At 46.1% G+C, this 22,248-nt stretch overlaps 1 protein-coding gene across 2 annotated transcripts in view; it reads right to left on the bottom strand.

Moving 5' to 3' along the window:
* The window catches only part of dnaaf1 (dynein axonemal assembly factor 1), a 53,101-nt gene extending 31,492 nt beyond the window's left edge, over window positions 1-21,609 (bottom strand). The window contains exons 1-7 of one of the 2 annotated variants that reach the window (XM_042340485.1): window positions 21,538-21,609; window positions 21,344-21,418; window positions 19,461-19,637; window positions 13,392-13,536; window positions 8,981-9,072; window positions 7,112-7,333; window positions 2,153-2,319 (exon numbers count right to left, since the gene is read on the bottom strand). In XM_042340485.1, the coding sequence (XP_042196419.1) occupies window positions 2,153-2,319; window positions 7,112-7,333; window positions 8,981-9,072; window positions 13,392-13,536; window positions 19,461-19,637; window positions 21,344-21,359 (819 nt within the window). In that variant the 5' untranslated portion in view covers window positions 21,360-21,418; window positions 21,538-21,609. Of the gene's footprint in view, window positions 1-2,152; window positions 2,320-7,111; window positions 7,334-8,980; window positions 9,073-13,391; window positions 13,537-19,460; window positions 19,657-21,343; window positions 21,419-21,537 lie in introns of both variants that reach the window. The other variant, XM_042340486.1, reaches the window with a different exon arrangement.
* Between the last annotated feature and the right edge of the window lie 639 nt (window positions 21,610-22,248).

Raw genomic sequence — 22,248 nt, 5'->3', positions numbered from 1 at the left:
CACATTAGTTACTATGGGCCGTGTACCCTAGTTACTATTCGCCATGCACACTAATTACTATGAGCCGTGTACACTAGTTACTATGGACCACGTGCACTAACTACTATGGGCTGTGTGCACTACTCACTATGGACTGTGTGCACTAGTTACTATGGGCTGTGTACACCGGTTACCGTGGGCCATGTACACAACTTACTATGGGCCGTGTACACTACTTACGATGGGCAGGGTACACTAGTTACTATGGGCCATGTTCACTAGCTACTATGGGTGGTGTATATTAGATACTATGATACTATGGCCCGTGTACACTAGTTACTATGGGTGGTGTACACTAGATACTATGGGCCATGTACACTAGTTACTATGGACCGTGTACACTTGTTACAATGGACCATGTACACTAATCAATGTGGGTGGTGTACACTACATACTATGATACTATGGGCCGTGTACACCACTTACTATGGACCGTGTGCACTAGTTACTATGGGCCGTGAACACTAGTTACTATAAGCCATGTACACTAGCTACTATGGGTGGTGTACATTAGATATTATCATACTATGGGCCGTGCACTTGTTACTATGGGCCATGTACACTAGATACTATCAGCCGTGTACAATAGGTACTATGGGCTGTGTACACTAGTCTTATAGGCTAGGTACACAAGTTACTAGGGGGTGCATACACTAGATACTATGGGCTGTGTACACTGGATCCCAAGAGCTTGGTAATCTATAGGCTGGGTAACCTAATGGCTATGGGCCGTGTACACTAGTTACTATGGGCCATGTACTAGTTACTGTGGGCCGCATGCACTAGTTGCAGAGGGCTGTGTACACTAGTTACTATGGGCCGTGTACTAGTTACTGTGGAACGTGTACTAGTTACTGTGGGCCGTGTACACTAGTTACTGTCGACTGCGTACTAGTTACTGTGGGCTGTGTGCACTAGTTACTGTGGGCCGTGTACTACTTACTGTGGGCCGTGTGCACTAGTTACTGTGGGCCATGTGCACTACTTAGTGTGGGCCGTGTACTAGTTACTGTGGGACGTGTATTGGCTACTGTGGGCATTGAGCACCAGTTACTGTGGACCGTGTACTAGTTACTGTGGGCCGTGTGCACTCGTTACTGTGGGCCGTGTGCACTGGTTTTGTGGGCCGTGTGCACTGGTTACTGTGGGCAGCATACGCTCATTACTGTGGGCAGCGTACACAAGTTCCTCTGGATTGTGTACACTCAGTTGTTAGTCTGTTCCACATGCTCCAAATCCCTGCAAGCTTGGGAAGCCACCGTGTGTGACCCTCCTGCCTCCCGCTTTGTCTGTTTTGTCGTTTTTCTTTTCCTGTTGTTTTAAAATTGTTGAGATATTCAAGTTTGTCACCTTGTGACACCATCTTACAATCCACAAGCAACAAGCCAGCAGGCATTTGGTTAGAATCTCAATCCAACATCGTCCCTGACCGCAGGCTCTGCTCTTTTATATTCTGAGTTCAGTCTATCAGGTGATTGACACCAGATTCAATTGAGCCCAATAAATGACACCTGATTTAAATGAAACAAACACATTTGGTTTTAGCTGATTAAACCCCAGCAGTTATCTCAAGGTTCTTGCCATCCTGTATCTGATAATTAGGTAATTAATGCATCTCTCTGGGAAGAGAGTGCATATTCTCGCCAGAAACAGGAGAATTTCTAAGTGGAGGTGACATATGTGGAACTAACAGCTTGGTTTCAATACTTTTAAACAGGTGAGGGGTTTCTGAGTGAGTCAAACCAATAAATCCCTTCCCAGCTTTCTCGCCCTCGTTCAGGCTCCTCCTGGCTCAGTGTGTGAAGTTCTCTGTGACATTCCTCCCTTTCTCAGGGCTGTCCTGCCTCAGTGTGTATTGCTGGAACCTTTTGGGAAATGGTCATTTTTCTTCTGGTTTGAGGAAATAGTCAGATTGCTCTTGCTCCCTCCCTTTCCCTCTCTCTGTCCCTCCTACTGTCTCTTTCTGTTTAACTGTGTCAGTCCAGGAGTTGGAAGAGTCTGTTCTATCATTAGCAATGCCCTGGAGTACTGTGACCTGGAGTACTGTGGACCACATGGCTCAGGAGCCAGGCTAACTAGACTGCCACAGAGGGTTGACTCGGGGGTCACTTACCAGGTTGGGCATGACTTCAAAGACAGTGAGAATACTGGGATCACTGAGTTTGTTGTATGAAAAGTCAAGCACACTGATGCTGTGGCATTGTTTCAGGTGTTCAATGTCATGCAGAGAATGGAGCTGGTTATGAGCTATCTGCAGTGTGTTGAGCTGACGTAGGCAGGCTGACAGAAAAAGAAGACACAATAACAATGAGAGTTACACCAGTCATATGTTACAGATCACATGTGCTGAAATCTGACCATGTTCTTAATTTGGATGGTTGAATATTTGTAATAGAATTAGAGAAATGTACTCAGAAGGCCATTCAGGTAGCTGCTCCTCCAAGTCAGGAGATGCTTTTCCACTGATATATAGAGCTGGTCAAACCTCATTTGGAGTTACAGTGTTAATCTTAGATCTTAGACAGCATTCAACAATGGTTCACTAGCTTCAGTGTCTGATCCCTGTATTCAGGGTCTGACAATGTCTCTCCATCATCTTGCAAACTGTCACAGCAGCAAAATTAAGACTTCATTGTTTCAAGGAAATAAATTATTCAATATTCTCCTGGGGCGGGTAGGTGAGTGGTGTCTCCTCAGAGCTGAATTAGCTCCAAGGTGACATGTGAATGTTGGCATTGGAATGCTGGAATTGCGCCAGCCCTCTGTGAAGGTCTCTATTTCGGTTCCTGAGCCAGGTGGGTCTGTGGTATTCTAGGGCATTGCTGATGGCACAGCCAGCCTGGCTCATTGGCAGGACCTAGAAGAGCAAACCAGTCACTGGGGGAGGGAGTCATTCCACTCAGCTCCTGTTAACCCTACAAACCAAAACCCTAATAGGTAGGGTGGTCCCAGCAGGACAAGCAGTGGGAAAGCTTGCCAGGCAGTGATATCAATGACAAGCTATGGGGTTTTAGCTGGTTAGTGTCCAACAGTTACCCCAATGCACACTCTGTGGTCTCCAAACCTTGGCTCTTGACAATCTGCACCTAATACTTTCCAGAATTAGATAAGCAAGATGTGTCCCTCCAGCGAGTGAGTAACATTCCAATCCAACTATTTATCTCTGGGAATTCCATGTAAGTAGGATGCATGGAAATCTTAGCTCTGAGATGTCGTCCAACGTGGAGGGCGCTATATAAGTCCAAGTTGTTGTTGTTGATACTGTTTAAGCATTGGTGATGGGTTTTCGCATTTTATGTCAGATGCCTGGCTGGGCAAAAACAATTCAAATGCACTTCATGCTAGTAAGTCATGAATCTCGAAGACCCCAGAGGAATCAGAAGGAGAGTGAGCAGGTGACCACCCAGCATGATAGGAAGAGGAGATGAACAGAGCAGAAATCCTCCGAGTGTGGCACTCACAAACAGGTTCTCTGTACTGAATACCGAGAGGTGTCAAAAGCAAATTGATGCATAGCGGGACACAGGGAAGATTGCCAATGCAGTTGTCATTCGGCACACAACAGGCGTAGACAGGATAGACAGGCGTTTCTGCAACCGCAGTATGGTGTGTTGCCTCCCTGGTGCCAAGATTGAAGACTTCACGGATCGGGTGCAAAAGGGGAACAGCCAGAAGTTATGGTCCATGTTGGGAGCCATGACGTATGGAAAAAAGGCTGCGATCCTACAGGGAGAGCTTCAGAAGCTGGGGAAAAAAATAAAGAGCAGTGATCTCTGGATTATATCCAGTGCCTCAAGCAAGTGAGTATCGTAACAGCAGATCAAACACATGAATGCACGGCTGGAGAAATGGTGCAGAAAGAAGGGCTTCAGTTCCTGGAACATTGGAACCAGTTCTGGGGCAGGTGGCACCTGTACAAGGTGGATGGGGTTACATCTGAACAGGGCTGGGACCAATGTCCTTGGGAGGGAAGAGGACCAATCATGGGGGGACACAGGGGAAGAGTATCAATCACAGCGCCTTGGGATGTCCTCCTGATGTGAAAGGCGCTACACAAATGTAATTTTGTTGTTGTTGATCAAAGATATGGTCACAGCCCTGGAAAGGGATGATGTGCTTGAGGTTCAAAACAGAATCTATTTGGTTAGAGATAAGGTGCAGAAAAGGAGCTGTTACTCTGTTAGGTGCGTACTATAGACCATCAAATAGTGGAGTAGGTCTCAGTAGGAGAGCATCTGGACAACAGTGATCACAAGGCCATTAGGTTTAGAGAACTTATGGAAAGGGATAAGGAACAATCAAAGGTGAAGATACTCACCTGGAAGAGCCTAATTTCAGTGAGTTAATGGGGGACCTTGCCAAAGAAAGATCTGGAAAGAAAGATTGGCAGGTAAAACAGCTAACAAGCAATGGGAAGTTTTCAAGGAGGAGATAGCTCAGGGACAGAACATTCCCACAAAGGGGAAAGGTAGGACATCCAAACCTCTTGGATGATTAAGGAAATTGGGTTAAAATAAAACAGAGAAAGGAGGTTTATGATAAATGTCAGAAGATAATCAAATAGGATATAGAAAGCACAGAGGAAAGCTGAAAAAGGAAATAAGTGGAGCAAAGAAATTGTATGAGAAAAGATTAGCGAGTAACATGAAAGGGAACCCTAAGGTATTTTATAAGAATACTAGCTGTACCTGTTGCAGCTTCGCTTGTAACCAAAGGATCCAATATAGAATGTAGATTAACACACAGAGAGACATTTTGTCTTTATCTATACTCAGAGGATTCCTTTAATATATTTTCTCTCAGTTCCTCTCTGTGTATCTCTCAGTCTCTCTCTCTCAGTCTGTTATTCTCTCTCTGTCCGTCTCCCTCAGTCTGTCTCTGGCTCTCCCACAAAGCACAGTTACAACACTTTATAATATATTCTCTCTCAATCTCTATTTCACTATCTTTCTCTCTGTCTCTCTCACTATCTCAGTCTCTCTCTGTCTCTCGCTCAGTCTCTCTCTGTCTGTCCCACTTGGGAGGACTGTAGCTCCCATGACATCCAGAAAAAAGTGCCATACATTTGTTGCAGAATATAGATGTGCCTCTCTGAGCGGTGTATGCTTTCCTCTGTTGCTACTTAGTTGCAGAATACGATGCATAACTCATACTTTAGGGCTTAGTTAAAGCAATTTTTAATATAACTCATCAACGATAGGAGATCCCCTAAAAAATATGCCCGCGACACTGCCACTTGTAAGACCTTTCCGTTGAGATATAAATCATGTCTCTACGTCACTGCGTGATTATCGGATACACGGACACACACTTTGTCTTTGTTACTATAGATAAAGACTAAAAATACCGAAGATAATCAAACAGAATATAGAAAGTACAGAGGAGAACTGAGAAAGGAAATAAGAGGGGCAAAGAGATTGTATGAGAAAAGATTAGCAGGAACATAAAAGGTATTTTATAAGCATATAAAGAATAAAAGGTTAGTCAAAGGTCGGGTGGGTCCAATTAGGGACCAAAGAGGAAGTCTTCCTGTGGAGGCAGAGGGCACGGCTGACGTATTGAATGAGGACTTTGCATCTGTCTTCACAAAAGAAGAGGATGCAGTCAATGCCACAGTATCGGAGGAGAAGGGAGAGAAATTGGATACGAATAAACTGAGACGAGATACTAAAAATGTTGTTGGTGCTCAAGGTAGATAAGTCACCCGATCTGGACAGGAAGCATCCTAGGTTACTGAGGGAAGTAAGGGTGGATATAACAGAGGCTCCGGCCACAATCTTTCAATCCTCCTTGGACACCGCGGTGGTGCCAGAGCACTGGAGGGTTGCAAATGTTACTCCCCTGTACAAAAAGGGGCAGAAGGATAAACCCGGGAACTACAGGCCAGTCGGCCTAACGCCAGTAGTGGGGAAACTTCTAGAGACTATAATCCGGGACAAAATAAATTCTCAATTAGAAAAATATGGGTTAATAAAGGACAGTTAACACGGATTTGTTAAAGGCAAATCAAGTCTAACAAACCTGATAGAATTTTTTGATGAAGTAACGGAGAGAGTGGATGAAGGTAGTGCAGTTGAGGAATGAGGGGCTTCAGTTATCAGGAGAGACTAGAGAAGCCAGGATTATTCTCCTTGAAGCAGAGAAGGTTAAGGGGAGACTTAACAGAAGTTTTCAAAATTATGAAGGGATTCGATAGGGTGAATAAGGAGAAACTATTTCCACTGGCGGGTGAGTCGGTAACCCGAGGGCACCGATAGTTGTTAGAAGAAACAGAGGGGAGCTGAGGAGAAATGTTTTCACGCAGTGAGTTATTGGGATCTGGAATGCATTGCCAAGGCTGGGGGAAGCCAATTCGATAACAACTTTTGAGAGAGAAGTAGATAGATATTTGGGGAGGATAAATTTGTAGAACTACGGTGAGAGAGTGGGGAGTGGGATTAATTTGGACAGCTCTTTCAAAGAGCCAGCACGGATATGATGGGCTGAATGATCTCCTTCTGTGCTGTATAATTCTATGATTCTATGATAAGGCACTATATCAAATGTAAGGATTATTATTTAAGCCTGAAACAAAAACAGAAGTCGCTGTGAACACTCAGCAGGTCAGGCAGCAACTATGGAGAAAGGAAAGTGAGTCAACATTTCGGGTCCACAACGTGTCAACCAGTTCCAACCACAGTGTGGGACAAACCTGACCTGCTGTTCACAGCGATTTCTGTTTTTGTTTCAGATTTTCAGCATCTGCAGTATTTTACGTTTTATTATTTAAATCTCCCTGTCCTGTTGGTAAATAATAATTTATTATTATAATAAACTTCTGTCCAAACTATTGAAGATAAAATAATATTTGAACTTGGATTCTGTGTGTGAATGTAATAACAAACTGAACTGTGAAGCTGGAGCTCAATGTTGGGATTCTCCCAAGGAGCCCCATCATGATAGTGAGCTGTCAACAACCAACATAGTAGGGTGGAAGGTTCCATCAACATGTACATATTGGTTGAGCAGGTGACAAAGTACCTTGTCCATTGTAAAGACAGTCAGTTTGACGGGGTCTATGAGATTGACTTACACAGGTTTTCAATGGTTTGGATGAAGTTGTTGCTGAGGTTGAGAGAGTCCAGCTTCTGCAATGGCTCCAAGTTCTCAATTTTCTTGATGAGGTTATGATGTAAATAGAGAGAGGAAAGCTGTGTCTGTGCCTCCAGCTTCTCAATGCGGGACAGCCCATTGCATTCCAGCCACAGACACTTGAGGCCTGTGTACTCCTCCAGGCTCTCAATACAGGAAAACCCTGCAACAGTGCAAAGAAAGCACAGGACGCTCAATACCAACAAACAATCTCATGCTGCCAGACAGGGAGTACAAAAGGCACACAACACAGTACAATCCACATTCATACGCAACCACAACTTACATTGACATAGTTCACCTCAAACAGGATAGTGCCTCAGAGCTCTCCTGTATGAAGAGTGGGGCAAGAATGTGACTGATCAAAGAAGGGGGGAGAGAGGGGGCAAGTTGAAGGGACTTATGTAGAGCTGGGGGCAAAAGGCTGAAAACGCCAAACAATGGTGGGACAGACAGGGTGGGACAAACAATGGTGGGATGTACATGAAGCAAGTTGGTGTTTACTAAGTGAAGGGAGCGGTCAAGGTGGAAGAGTGGGGCGAGACTGTGGAGGACGAGGATCTTGAATTCGATCCACTGCAGGATTAGAGCCAGTAGAGCCAAGCGAAGATGGGAGTAATACACGCACAGAGCTTGGTGCAGGAGAGGACATTGCTAGATGCAAGTAATGCATTGGTATCGTCAAGCCTAGTCCTGAAAGTGTTATTGAGGATCTCTGTAGCCGAGGAGAAAGGTAGTGGTTAAGATGGGCAATGTGGAGAGGGTAGAGGAAAGCTAACTGAATATGAGCAGGTATGTGGAGTTTGAAGAGCCATTAGAAGATCAAAGTGGAAACATTGGGATAAATAAGAGTGAAGAGAGCAGATCACCTCTGCAATCTGCTGAACCCCATGTCAACCTGTCCGCTCCCTCCGCTCAGCAGGCTCCGGCCTGTTCCACTCCTGACCCAATCCTCCCCACTGTAGTTGGTCGGGTCTTCAGCCTCTCCGCCCCCACCTTTTGGAACTCCATCCCACATTCCCTTCGCTCGCTCCCTCCCTTGCCTCCTTCAAGGCACATTTCAAGACCCCCCACTTTGACCGTGCCTTCAGCCACCTTCCTACCCTCCCTGCCCTCCACCCTCCCTTATCCCAATACCCCTCCATCCCATGCTTGGGTCCAAATCCTTAACCGTGTAGGCGCTATATAAATGCAAGTTGTTGTCGTATAAGGATCTTGTGACTATCCTCTTTGGGGGGTGGGGAGCTAAGCATTGTTGATTTCCTCCAAGGTGACATGCATTGTAACAGAATGATGGAATCAAGTCAATTCTCTGTGGTGGTATCATTAGTCTGTTCCTGCACAAATTGGATCCGCTGTAGTTCAGGATACTGCTGATGACAGCCCAGCCAGCCTAGCTCATTGGGAAGGGACGTGTGCCCGAGCTGTGGGCAAAAAGATGGTAGCAATGCTCTCACTCATTTCATGCTGAGATGTGCTGCTCATCGGGAAGCTCACAGGGATTTCCTGATACCTACCATCCACCTTGTGAAGCTCAAACCTGCCCTTGTCAGATGTCAGAGGATCAATTAGTGACATCCTCCCCTTGTGGGGGAGGTAAGCGGGGTCTCTGAGCTGAACTCTCTTGAGCTGATTGGCCCATCACAAACCCGGACTCCAGCAGGCATTAGCTCAAACCTCAGCTTCCTCACTGATCACTGAGATTCAAGATGTTAGTAGTTGCACTTATACCTGAGAGACCCCCATCCACACCCACTATGTGTGGCTGCTGATCTGATACAAGCTAACTTTTTGTGGATTGACGACTGACCTTTATAATGCAGATAGAGGGTGTCGTTCAGGTACGGGGTCTGGTAAAGCTTCAGCCGCTTACAGTGCTCCCGCAGAAACTTCTTTGTCATTCTGAAAAATTACAATGGGAAGAAAGTTGTTAAATCACTGGCCTTATTTACTCTCATTCCTTCTTCAAGACGTCTCATCGCGCTTCACAGAATATACTGTAAAGTATAGTGACTGTATTTTTGGGCAAAACGTGGTAGCCAATTGTGCACAGCAGTGTCCCACAAACAGTCGTGGATTAAGTGACCACACTATTATTTTTTTTTTAAAAAAGGAATTATTACCCCCGGAAAATGATCCGCCAATCCACTAACATTCGGGTTCCTACTTACTGCTAGGTAAACAGAGGCGTGTGGAGTAAGGAAACTTGCTAACATTTCACCCTGTCGGGAATCTAATCTGCTTGTGAAGTGAGTGCTCTAACTACTAAGTTATAGGACTCCACAACTCTCCAAAAGAACTACCTCAAGCAGAAAAAAATATAGAATTAAGATTCGCAAAACAGATGATGTATGTGACCCAATTAGCCTATTAACTCAAGTATGTAAATCGCATGGGTATCAAATTTACAGGTTACTACTGCTGACAAACGATAGCAGTTTTCCACTCTGCCTTTTTTGCTCTAACAGGCTGATCAATTGAAATAATTGTACAGATAATTTCAACTGAAACCACAACTGATGCTCATGAGTATTAATACTCCACATTTCTAATCAATTACTGACTTTCTATTCCTGGCCTTTACTGCTGGAAAGTTTGTGTGGCTAAATCACTTTCTCACACACTGCAATTTGTACTGCTATAGTCCGAGTAATTATTTTCTGCACTAATCACAGTGATCTTCCAATTTATAGATAGATTTTTGCCGTTGGATGCCATTGTGAATTCAGTTTAATTGGTTGTATAGGGAAAGGTTTGTTTTCATGTGGTCTCTTTTACATCTCTGATACAATAGTTGTGTTTGAACCTACGCCTTAACCTATGACTGTCCAAAACCGTTAAATTCCCTTTATCTTCCACAGTATATTAAAAATTCCAACACTTAAGAGTTAAGTGGTACCCAGGATTCATTGCCACAACTAATCTGAACATACCTAGTGCCGAACCATGGCAGATAAACCACTGTCGAGAGACCGAGTTTGTATATTGTTAAAACAGGTAACTGTTAGTTGGATAAAGTACAAAGATCCACTCTACCACAATTGAATGTTCCACTTTCAAATCTGTTCAGTCACATTACTAACTAACATTACTGTATCATACCTCATTAAAATAATAATAATCCTCGCATTTGATATATGGCCTTATCACGTCTTCAAGACGTCTTAAAGCACTTCATGAAATATACTATAAAGTGAATTTAAGGTTTATTTTGTGGATGAAATGTGGCAGCCAATTGCGCACAGTAGCGTCCCACAAACAGTCATGGATTGAGTGACCAATCTATTATTGTTATTTTTTTAAAGAAATTATTACCCCCGGAAAGGGATCCACCAATCGACTAACAACTGGGTTCCTACTTACTGCTGGGTAAACAGAGGGGTGCGGAGTAAGGAAACTTGCCGGGAATCAAAGCCAGCTCTCTCGCTTCAAGCTATTATTGAATCTGCTTCCACCACCCTCTCATTGCAGATCATAACAACTCATAAAAATGTCTCCTCGCCTCCCCTCTTTGCCAATTATCTTAAATCTGTGTCCGCTGGTTATTGACTCACCTGTCAACAGTTTCTCCTGATCTACTCTAACAATACCCCTCATAATTTTGTTGTAATCATAGATTACAACTCTATTAAAACTCCCCTCAGCCTTCTCTGCTCTAAGGAGAATAATCCCATCCTCTCTAGTCTCTCCATATAACTGAAGTCCCTTATCTCTGGTAATATTCTGGTAAATCTCCTTTGCAACCTCAACAATGCCCTGACCCCAGGAGATGCTTACATAATACTATACATTTACATTCATATTAGCACCTTTCTTGGTGGGAGGACATCTCAAAGCGCTTAACAATCCTGGATGGCCACCCAAGCTGGAGGTAGGAGCAGAGGAAATGGGGAGAGAAAAAATGCCCCAAATTGCCACCTTGAAGTTGGGGAGGGGGGGATTGACATGTAAACAAGGAAATACCTAAATCCAGAGTGTGACCCCGATTTGTGCACAGCAATGTCCCACAAAAAGCCTTAAGTGAAGAGTCAGTGATCTGGGCACTGGGGGTCAGGACACCTGTTTTTGAGTCGCATCACAGACATTTAAAATCAGGCAGCACTGCACTAGAGCCTCAGCCTAGACTAGAAGCTCCAACACGAGACTTCAATCCACAACTTTCTGACACCGAGGTTACAAACTGAGCTAGACTGACATTCACTCTCAATCTGTGTTCTCTGCCTTCGACTTTTCAAATGCCTTCTTTGCCGATCAACTACAAAATCCAAACTCCAGGCCCAAATACTCACCCGCACTAAACTCCATACCCCCTTCACACCAGTTCTAGCCAGGCTTCACTGGCTTCCCATCACCAAAAGGATCAATTTCAAGATCCTCACACTCGTCTTCAAATCCATTCATGCCCCGGCACCTCTCTACCTCTCCGATCTGCTTACCCCACATACCACAACCCGCTACCTCCGCTCAACTGACTTCAGCCTCCTGCTTTCCTTTATGCTCTCAGTTTCACCATTGGTAGCCGCGCTTTCAGCCACTACGCCCCGAAAATCTGGAACACTCTTCCTCTATGCCTCCGCCTCGCTCCTTCCTTCCCTCTCTTCAGGTCGCGCCACTTGAAGACTTTCTTCTTCAACTGTACCAGCGGTCACCTCCCCCCTCCCCACGGTTTGGCATTCATGCTCCATCAAGGTCAAGCACTCTGGAACAGTGTCCTGTGCGAGGGGCACTTTTTCAATGCAACTTGTTGTTTTTACCAACTTTCCATCCATGCACACAATCCCTTTATTACTGTGCACAATAATGTTTTCAACAAGCCTCTGTTGCATTTTATCGGGTGTGGGAGAGGAAGGACAGCTGGGGATCAAACCGGATGTCTAGATTGCGCACTGGTTTGGTGAGTGTGAGGGAGAGCCCAGGGAGGTTGAGGAGTTTAGGTCCGCAGGAGTGAAGAAGTTGATGGGAGCCAAGGAGTATAGCTTCTGTCTTGTCCACATTCAGCTGCAGGAAGTTTACACTCATCCAGGCCTTCATCAGCCAGACAAGCTGATAGAACATCGGGGACCTGGAGTTGGTGCTGGAGGCAAAGTAGTTTTGTGTGTCATCCGCAAGCATGTGGAAGTTTACAAGTCTGCGATCACATCACCCAGAAGGAGCATATAGATAAGGAAAAGAAGAGGCCAAGGATGGAGCCCTGGGGTACCCCGCAGGTGACCAGGGGGAGAAACCATTTGCTGAGATGTAAATGGAGGCGGTTGGTTAAGTAGGACTCGAACCAAGCGAGTGTGGTCCCACTAAGGTAGATGAGGGAGAAGAGGCAGTGGAGGAAGATGGCGTGGTCAACCCATTGAGTCCATAGAATAAAAGGGACAGTGGCAGCATGGATACAAAATTGGCTGGGAGACTGAAAGCAGAGAGTAGTGGTGAACGGTTGTTTTTCAGACTGGAGGAAAATATACAGTGGCAGATGATGTTTAATACAGAAAAGTGTGAGTTGATGCATTTTGCGAGGAAGAATGAGGACTAAATGGTACAGTTTTAAAGGGGGTACAGGAACAAGGAGACCTAGGGGTTCACATACACAGGTCTTTGAAGGTTCCAGGACAGGTTAATAGAGCTGTTAAAAAAGTATATGGGATCCTTGACTTTATAAATGGAGACATAAAGTACAAAAGCAAGGATGTTCTGCTATCCCTGGTTAGGCCTCAGCAGGAGTATTGTGTCCTATTCTGGGCACCACAATTTAGGAAGAATATCAAGGCCTTGGAGAGAGTGAAGAGGAGATTTACCAGAATGGTAACCAGGGATGAAGGGCTTTAGTTATGTGGAGAGACTAGAGAAGCTGGGATTGTTCTCCTTAGAAAAGATTGAATAAAGGTGTTCAAAATTATGAGGTTTTGTTAGAGTAGATAGGGTGAAATTGTTTCCACTGGCCAATAGCCAGGGGACATACATTGACAAAAGAACCAGAGGGGAGATGAGCAGAATTTTTTTACACAGAATTGTTACGGTCTGGAATGCATTGCCTGAATTGGTGGAAACCGATTCAATAACAACTTTCAAAAGGGAATTAGATAGGTGCTTGAAAAGGGAAAATTTGCAAGGATATGGGAAAAGAGCAGGGGAGCAGGACTGGTTGGGTAGCTCTTCCAAAGAGCCGGCACATTGTATGGTGGCCCTGTTGGCAAATAATTTGTTGTGTTGTGTAAAGCAAAGTATGTCACCTGGGGCCTCTCTCCTCCTTCGATTTATTCTCTTGCTTTGTGGAGTCTTGATCACTTATTTCTCTGTTGTCACTTTGCTCATGAATACACGTCTGATCAGCTTTCTGCAGTTTCCATTGCCCTTCAATCTTCACAAGTTGCGCTCCTTCAAAGGAAGGGATTCTTATTAGCAGTATAGACAGTATATATATGTATGTATATATTACAGCACAGCCATGATTCTGAATGAGGGTCATAAAATGCACATACAACATTAATCCTTGCATTTGATAGAGCGCCTTATCACATCTTCGAGGCTTCTCAAAACACTTCACAGAATATTACATAATATAATGTTACGGTCTGGAACGCACTGCCTGAAAGGGTGGTGGAAACATATTCAATAACAATTTTCAAAAGAGGATTGGATAGGTACTTGAAAATGAACAATTTGCAAGGATACAGGGAAAGAGTGGGGGAGTGGGACTTGTTGGGTGGCTCTTCCAAAGCGCCAGCACAGGCATGATGGGCCGAATGGTCTCCTTATGTGCTATAATATTCTATGATTCTATATGATGTACAGCTAATTGACGGGATATTTTGTTGGTGACATGCACAGCAGGGTCCCACAAATAATCGTGGATTAAGTGATTTTGAAGTGGTTTTTACTCACGGAAAACCGATCCGCCAATCAACTTAGAACTGGGTTCCTATTCACTGCTAGGTAAACAGAGGTGTGCAGAGTAAGGAAACTTGTCTAAGATTTCGCCCTGCCCGGGAATCAAGCCTAGGTCCTCTTGCTTGCAAGGCGGATGGAATACAAGGGCAGTCTCCCTGGACAGATGCAGCCTGTTTGCCTGTGACTGTGCCGGCTCTCACAATCTTTTCAGTTCGATTTACCTGCCCTTTCCTCATATCCCTGTAACTGACTCTTTTTAACGTATTAAAAAGTTCAACCAGTTAATACCTCACAATCATCATCACTCGTATGAAACCCACCACCTGTTACCTTGATTCCCTTCCCGACCCAGCTACTGACCTCCCAAATGCCCCGTGCTGGCTGACACAGCTAACCTGTCCTTTTCCTCTTGCATTCCACACTCTCCTTCAGAAATGCTGTCATCATCCCCTCCTAAAATAAAACACCCTTGATCCTTCAAATCTCACAAACTACAAACCCATCTTAACTTTCACTTCTAAAGTCCTTGTTTCCAATCAACGTCACTCACACCTTTCCCTTTATTCCCTACTCAAACCCCTCTGCTTCTGACCAGCCCACAGCACTGACACAGTCCTCACTAAAGTCACAAATTATGTTGTCTCTCAGTGCAACCAGGGCTCCCTCTGCCTTCCTTTCTTGGAACACTCCATTCGACAAACTCGACCATCCTCCTTATCCACCTCACTGGGATCTCACTCTCCTGGTTCGAGTCCTACTTGATTCACTACCAACCCTTTGACTCCTCTGCTGCCACCCCCATGGTAATCATAGAATTATACAGAACAGGAGGAGGCCATTCGGACCATCGTGTCTGTGCCAGTTCTTAAAAGAGCTTCCAAATCAACCCCACCCCCCCACTTCCTCCCCATAGCCCTGATCAACCCCACTCCCCCGCTCTCTCCCCATACCCTGATCAACCCACTCCCCCGCTCTCTCCCCAATCTTTTCCTCCCCAAATAATTATCTACTTCTCTCTTACAAGTTGTTATCGAATCGGCTTCCACCGGCCTTTCAGGCAATGATTCCAGATCAATTCGCTGTATGAAAACATTTCTCCTCCCCTCCCCTCTGTTTCTTTTAACAACTATTTTAAATCGGTGTCCTCGGGTTACCGACTCACCCACCAGTGGAAATAGTTTCTCCTTGTTCTGGAACTCCATCCCCCAGTGCCTTTGCCTTACTTCCTCCCTTTCCCCCTTCAAGGCCGGTCTCAAGACCTTTCTATTCAACCGTGCCTTCAGCTCCCCTCTTGACTCTCTACCCCCTCCTCGCTCTTTCCCTCCTCTCACCCTGACCATTTCCCCCCTACTTGGGTCCCGACCGAACTGTCCAGCGCCTTGGGACGTCCTCCCGATGTGAAAGGCTCTCTATAAATGCAATCTTGTTGTTGTTGCTCACCTTATCGAATCCCTCATAATTTTGAAAACTTCTTTTAAGTCTCCTCTTAACCTTTCTCTGCTCCAAGGAGAATAATCCCAGCTTCCCTTGCCTCTCCTGATAACTGAAGTCCCTCATTCCTGGTACCATCCTGGTCAATCTCCTTTGCATCCTCTCCAATACCTTGACATCCTTCCTAAAGTGTGGGGCCCAGAACTGAACCCAGTCTCTCGCTGAGGCCTAACCCGTGTTTTATATAAAGGTTCATCATAACTTCCTGACTTGTGTATTCTATGCCCCTATTTATAAAGCCTAGTATCCTGTATGCTCTTTTAACAGCTGTATCTGCCTGTGCTGTCACCTTCAGAGATTTACTGATATGAACCCCAGGTCTCTCTGTCCCTTCACCCCCTTTAAGACTGTACCATCAGCTTATATTGCCTCTCCTCATTCTTCCTCACAAAATGCATCACTTTGCATTTCTCCACATTAAACTTCATCTGCCCCGTGTCTGCCCATGTTACCAGTCTGTCTATGTCCTCTTGCAGTCTGTTACTATCTTCCTCACTGTTTATTACTTTTCCAGCTTCGTATCATCTGCAAACTTGGGAATTGTCCTCCCTGTACCCGAGTCCAGGTCATTTATATAGATCACAAACAGCAGTGGCCCCAATACCGACATCACTGCACACTTCCCTCCAGTCAGAAAAACAACCGTTCACCACCACTCTCTGCTCTCTGTCTCTCAGACAGTTCTGTATCCGCTGACACTGTCCCTTTAATACCGGGGCTTCTATTTTGCTACAAGTCTCTTATGTGGTATTTTATCAAAAGCCTTTTGAAAATCCATATAAACGACATCAACTGCACTATCTTCATCCACTCTCTCCGTTACTTCATCAAAAAATTCTATCAGGTTTGTTAGACTTGATTTGCCTTTAACAAATCCGTGTTGACTGTCCTTTATTAACCCATATTTTTCTAATTGAGAATTTATTTTGTCCTGAATTATAGTCTCTAGAAGTTTCCCCACTACTGGCGTTAGGCCGACTGGCCTGTAGTTCCCGGGTTTATCCTTCTGCCCCTTTTTGTACAGGGGAGTAACATTTGCAATCCTCCAGTCCTCTGGCACCACCGCGGTGTCCAAGGAGGATTGAAAGATTGTGGCCGGAGCCTCTGTTATATCCACCCTTACTTCCCTCAGTAACCTAGGATGCTTCCTGTCCAGATCGGGTGACTTATCTACCTTGAGCACCAACAACATTTTTAGTATCTCGTCTCAGTTTATTCGTATCCAATTTCTCTCCCTTCTCCTCCGATACTGTGGCATTGACTGCATCCTCTTCTTTTGTGAAGACAGATGCAAAGTCCTCATTCAGTACGTCAGCCTCCACAGGAAGATTTCCTCTTTGGTCCCTAATTGGACCCACCTGACCTTTGACTAACCTTTTATTCTTTATATGCTTATAAAAAAATACCTTTTATGTTCCTGCTAATCTTTTCTCATACAATCTCTTTGCCCCTCTTATTTCCTTTCTCAGTTCTCCTCTGTACTTTCTATATTCTGTTTGATTATCTTCAGTATTTTGAACCTGACATTTATCATAATCCTCCTTTTTCTGTTTTATTTTGATCCCAATTTCCTTATCCATCCAGGGAGGTTTGGTTGCCCTCCTTTCCCCTTTGTGGGAATGTATTTGTTCTGTCCCCAAACTATCTCCTCCTTGAAGGTTTCCCATTGCTCGTTAGCTGTTTACCTGCCATTCTTTCTTTCCAGTCCACCTTGGCTAGGTTCCTTTTTAACTCACTTAAATTAACCTCTTCCAGTTGAGTATCTTCACCTTTGATGGTTCCTTGTCCCTTTCCATACGTTCTCTAAACCTAATGATGTTGTGATCACTGTTGTCCAGATGCTCTCCTGAAACCTGCTCCACTTGTCCACTTCATTCCCAGAACGAGATCCAGCACTGCTTCCTTCCTCGTTGGGCTGGAAACAAACTGATCCAGAAAGTTCTCCTGCACACATTTTAGGAATCCTTCCCCCTCCTTGCCCTTTACACTGTTATTTTGCTGGTCTATATTAGGATAATTGAAGTCCCCCATTATCACTACTCTATTGGTTTTGCATCTTTCTGAAATCTGCTGCAGATTTCCTCGTCTCTCTCCTTCCCACTATTTATGGTCTATAGTGTACACTTAACAGAGTAACAGCTCCTTTTCTGCAACTTAGCTCTAACCAAATGATTCTGTTTTGGACCCTCGAGCACATCGTCCCTTTCCAGGGCAATAACCGTGTCTTTAATCAATATTGCCACCATCCCCCACCCCCCCTTTCCCCCTCCCTATCCCTCCTGAATAATTGTAGCCGGGATATTCAGCTCCCATTCCTGCCCTTGTTTGAGCCAGGTCTCCGTTATTGCCACTACATCATCACCTCATGTGGTAACTTGAGTGACACATCCCAATCTTTGGCCCGTTCCTGTTTCTCATTTACGTGCTTCCTCTCATGTGTCCACCTGGCTCGGCGGTAACACTTTCGCTGCATTGTCAGAGGTGCCTTCCTTCAGATGAGACATTAAACTAAAGTCCCGTCTGCCTATTCAGGTGGATAGATCTCATGGCACTATTCGAAAAGAGAAGGGTGTTTCTTCCAGTGTCTCGTCCAACAATCCCCCCCAAATACAATTGTTAACTAACTCCATGGCTGTTTGTGGGACCGATGCTCTGTCTGCTTGAATGAGCACCAACTTTGTGAGCTGAATGTTGACAAGACGGAAGCCATGCTCCTTAGCTCCCACTAAGCTGAGGCTCTAACCTCCTTAAATCCCCTGCCTTTCCCTCAGACTTGCTTGAACATATCATCCCCAGTCTGTCACACACTGTCTCTCCCATCCCACAGCCGATCCCTGACCGGCATGTGTGAGAGGTGCACATGTGTGAGAGGTGGAGGTCGTACACCACATCTAACGCAGCTGAAACCATTAACCACGCATTCATCTCCTACCGCCTTGATTATTCCACTGCCCTCCTCACCAGTCTCCCCAGTTCCATTGTTCATAAAATCCAATTAATTCAAAACTCCACTGCCCGTATCCTCGCACCAAACTTAGCAACCTAGCCCTCTCCAGGCTCCATTGACTCCCTATTGTACACACTAAACTCCATTCCCCCATCACACCAGTCCTCACCAGGCTGCACTGATTCTTAATTACAAAACAGATTGATTTCACTCACGTTCAAATCAATTCATGTCTTGGCATCTCCATAACTCTCCAACCTGCTTACAACTAACTCTTCTATCCCCGCCCCCTTCACTCAGTTGCTCTGGCCTCCTGCACATCTCTCGCCCCCTCCACTCGATCTGCCTTCAACCACGATGCTCCAAAACTATGGCACTCTCTGCGTCAATCCCTCCAACTTGCCTCCTCCTTGCCCGTCTTCAGATCGCACCTCGGGCCTTCCTCTTCAACTGTACCTATTCTTACTCCCCCTTCTCCCTAGCTTCATGTAAAGTGCTGCCATTGTTAGAAGCTCCAAGACGCTATCCTGCGTGAAGGACACTAAATAAATGCGAGTTATTGTTGTAGCTGACCCTGAACTTGACAAACGGACTGAAAAACCTCTCAACTGCATTGGCAGGAGCTCGGAATCATGAAGGTACTGTTTGGACACAGGTCTTATACAACACAAATGTCACCTGCATTGGGAACTTGCTAGCCTTGAAGAGAGACAAGAACAGGGATACAGGGAAAAGAAAAAATAAAATACAGGGAAAATGGGATAAAAATAAGGGACTACGGGATAAAAACAACAATAGCGCCTTTTACATTGGGAGGAAGTCGGCTGCAAAGTGCTTTGCTGAGAACAGGAGCTTGGGGTGCAGGAAACTGAAGTATTCAAAAGAACTTGAAAAGCTATCCTAAACATTACTCCATAAAGAATATATATATGTTTATTTTTGTGTGCTCCATGTCCTGATAGAACAGTCATACCAAATGTTTCTACGATATCCGCATCGCCGTCCCCTGGATGCCCAGCGAATTGCAGAGATTTCATCTGGTCAGGTACAAGGCCTCCATTCCAGCTGCGAGGCTCAGCTTCCCTCCATGCACTGTCTTCCTGTGGCACATGGGCAGCAGCTATTGTCATGGTGTCTTCTGTTTGTTCACCTGCACAAGTTGATGTGTTCTGATAAGAGACATAGTACACAGAGACAACAACAAAATTCCATTTGTATAGCGCCTTTCACGTCAAGAAGGGCCCAAGGCGCTGGCAGTCAGTGTTTCGGACCCGAGCTGAGGGAGGGCGGAGGGCACACAGGGAAGGAGGGTGACTGAAGGCATGGTCGAAGAGGAAGGTCTTGAGATGGGTCTTGAAGGAGGCAAAGGAGGGTGTTAGGTAGAGGTACTACAGGATGGAGTTCCAGATGGTGGGGGCAGAGTGGCTGAAAGCCCACTCTCCAATAGTGGGGAAGGTGAGGAGGGGGATGTGAAGCTGGCCGGAGCCCACTGAGTGGAGGAAGCGATCAGGATGGTAGGGGGTTAGGAGATGGCAGAGATCGGGGGGAGCAAGACCATGGAGGCCTTTAAAAGTGAGGACCAGGATCTTGAACTGTATCCTCTGTGTGATGGGAAGCCAGTGGAGTCGGGCGAGGATGGGGGTGGTAGGATCACGGAGCCTGGTGGGAGAGAGGATGGGGGTGATAGGGTCACGGAGGCTGGTGGGGGAGAGGATGGGGGTGATGAGGTCACGGAGGCTGGTGGGGGAGAGGATGGGGGTGATGGGGTCGGGGAGCCTGGTGGGGGAGAGGATGGGGGTGATAGGGTCACGGAGCCTGGTGGGGGAGAGGATGGGGGTGATGGGGTCACGGAGCCTGGTGGGGAAGGAGACACGGGCTGCAGAGTTAGTTCTGGATGATCTGCAGGCTGTGGAGGGAGGAGTTGGGGGCCGACAAGTGTGAGTTTGCATAGTTGAGCCTGGATGTAATGAAGGCGTGTGTGAGGGTCTCGGGGGCTGCGGTGTGAGACAGTGGCAGAGCCGGGCGATGCTGGGAAGTTGGGGGAATGCAGAGCAGGTCATGGCATGGATTGTGGGGTAGAAAGGATAGTTGAGAGTCAAACAAGATGCCAAGGTTCGGGACTGGCTCGGTGAGGGGCACAGACAGGCAAATACTTTACAGTAAAATCCAATAAAAAAATGTTGAAACTTTTCAACGATGTGGTACTGTATCAAATACAAAGACTAAACCTATTATCAAAAAGCACTTCAAATAACTGTTACACCAACGATGATCTTGATTGTTGTACCATTATTTCCATTTTAATGTTTGTGGTTACTTATTGCGACATGATGTGTCTGACACACGTGGAAACCCATCACCACGCTTAAGAGTATCCAAACCAAGGTGAGATTTTCATGCATCCCACCTACACTTGGAAATTCAAGATGTTTATTGGAATGGACTGCTCTCTCTCTCCCTGGATGGACACATCTTGCTTACCTAATCCCACAGAGTATTAATATCACTGTCTGGCAAGTTTTCCTGCTTGTTAGGACCACCCTAACCTTTGGGGCTTTGGCTTGCAGGGCTAACAGGACCGACTGATGCAGAGACTGCCTCAGGAGGTTGATAGATGCCGACATTCAGCTCACAGCGGCGGCACCTGCGGATCACTCGGTTGCAGTGTTGTCTTTGCCTCTTTGGATATTGCTTTGGGAGATTGAAGTGCAGATGCACAAGTTCATGGTTACACGTGGGCAAAGATGAGTGAAGTGCTGTTGCCCTAAACAGAGCTCAGTGGCTCTGTCCTCAATGGGTTCAGCGTCAGTTCGAGATTTCTTACAGCAATGTAAAGGTTTGGAAGTCAGGACTTACCTTCGCAGCTGAACATTGTTCCACACACCTGCGGCAACGCGGCCCAATGTACCTGGACCGGAACACGGCCTTCAGCTGCGAAATCAAACCACAGGACACAAACAATTATTTCTGTGTGTGGGGGCGGGGGGTGGGGGGAGTGCGGGGGAGAGGCAGTGGGGGGCGGGCGGGGGGGCAGGGCGGGGGGCTCTGACCTGCTGCTGTCGCTGTTGTTGCTATAACAACTGTGATAACGGAAACGGAAATGACGTTTCCCGCAATGCAATAGCCCCGCCCCCATTGATCTTTGTTAAAAAAGCTAATATTTTGTTGCCCGATCACAGCTGTTTCTCGGCTCAGGGGGCGGGGCTGTGTACAGGGGGCGGGGCTGTGTACAGGGGGCGGGGCTGTGTACAGGGGGCGGGGCTGTGTACAGGGGGCGGGGCTGTGTACAGGGGGCGGGAGTGGGGTTGTGATGGAAACACAGCACACTGTGGGGGATGGAGTAACACTGTAGGGTGGGGGGGGAACACTAGGGGGAGAGTGTAACACTGTGTGGGAAGGGGTAACACTGTAGGGGGAGGAGGTAACACTTTGGTGGAGGGGGTAACACTGTGGGGGAGGGGGTAACACTTTGGGCGATGGATTAACACTGTAGGGTGAGGGGGTAACACTGTGGGGGATGGGGTAACAACAACAACAAGATTCCATTTATAGAGCGCCTTTCACGTCAGGAGGACGTCCCAAGGCGCTGTACAGTTGGGTCATGACCCGAGCATTGGGGAAATGGTCAGGGTGAGGGGAGGGAAGAGAGAGAGCAAGGAGGGGGGGAATGGTCAGGGTGAGGGGAGGGAAGGGAGGGAGCGAGGAGGGGGTAGAGAGTCGAGAGGGGAGCAGAAGTCACGGTCAAAGAGAAAGGTCTTGAG

This window comes from Callorhinchus milii, unplaced genomic scaffold (assembly GCF_018977255.1).
Source record: "Callorhinchus milii isolate IMCB2004 unplaced genomic scaffold, IMCB_Cmil_1.0 Scaffold14, whole genome shotgun sequence".
In the NCBI taxonomy this organism is placed as follows: Eukaryota; Metazoa; Chordata; class Chondrichthyes; order Chimaeriformes; family Callorhinchidae; genus Callorhinchus; species Callorhinchus milii.
This window is presented reverse-complemented; position numbering and strand designations above follow the sequence as displayed.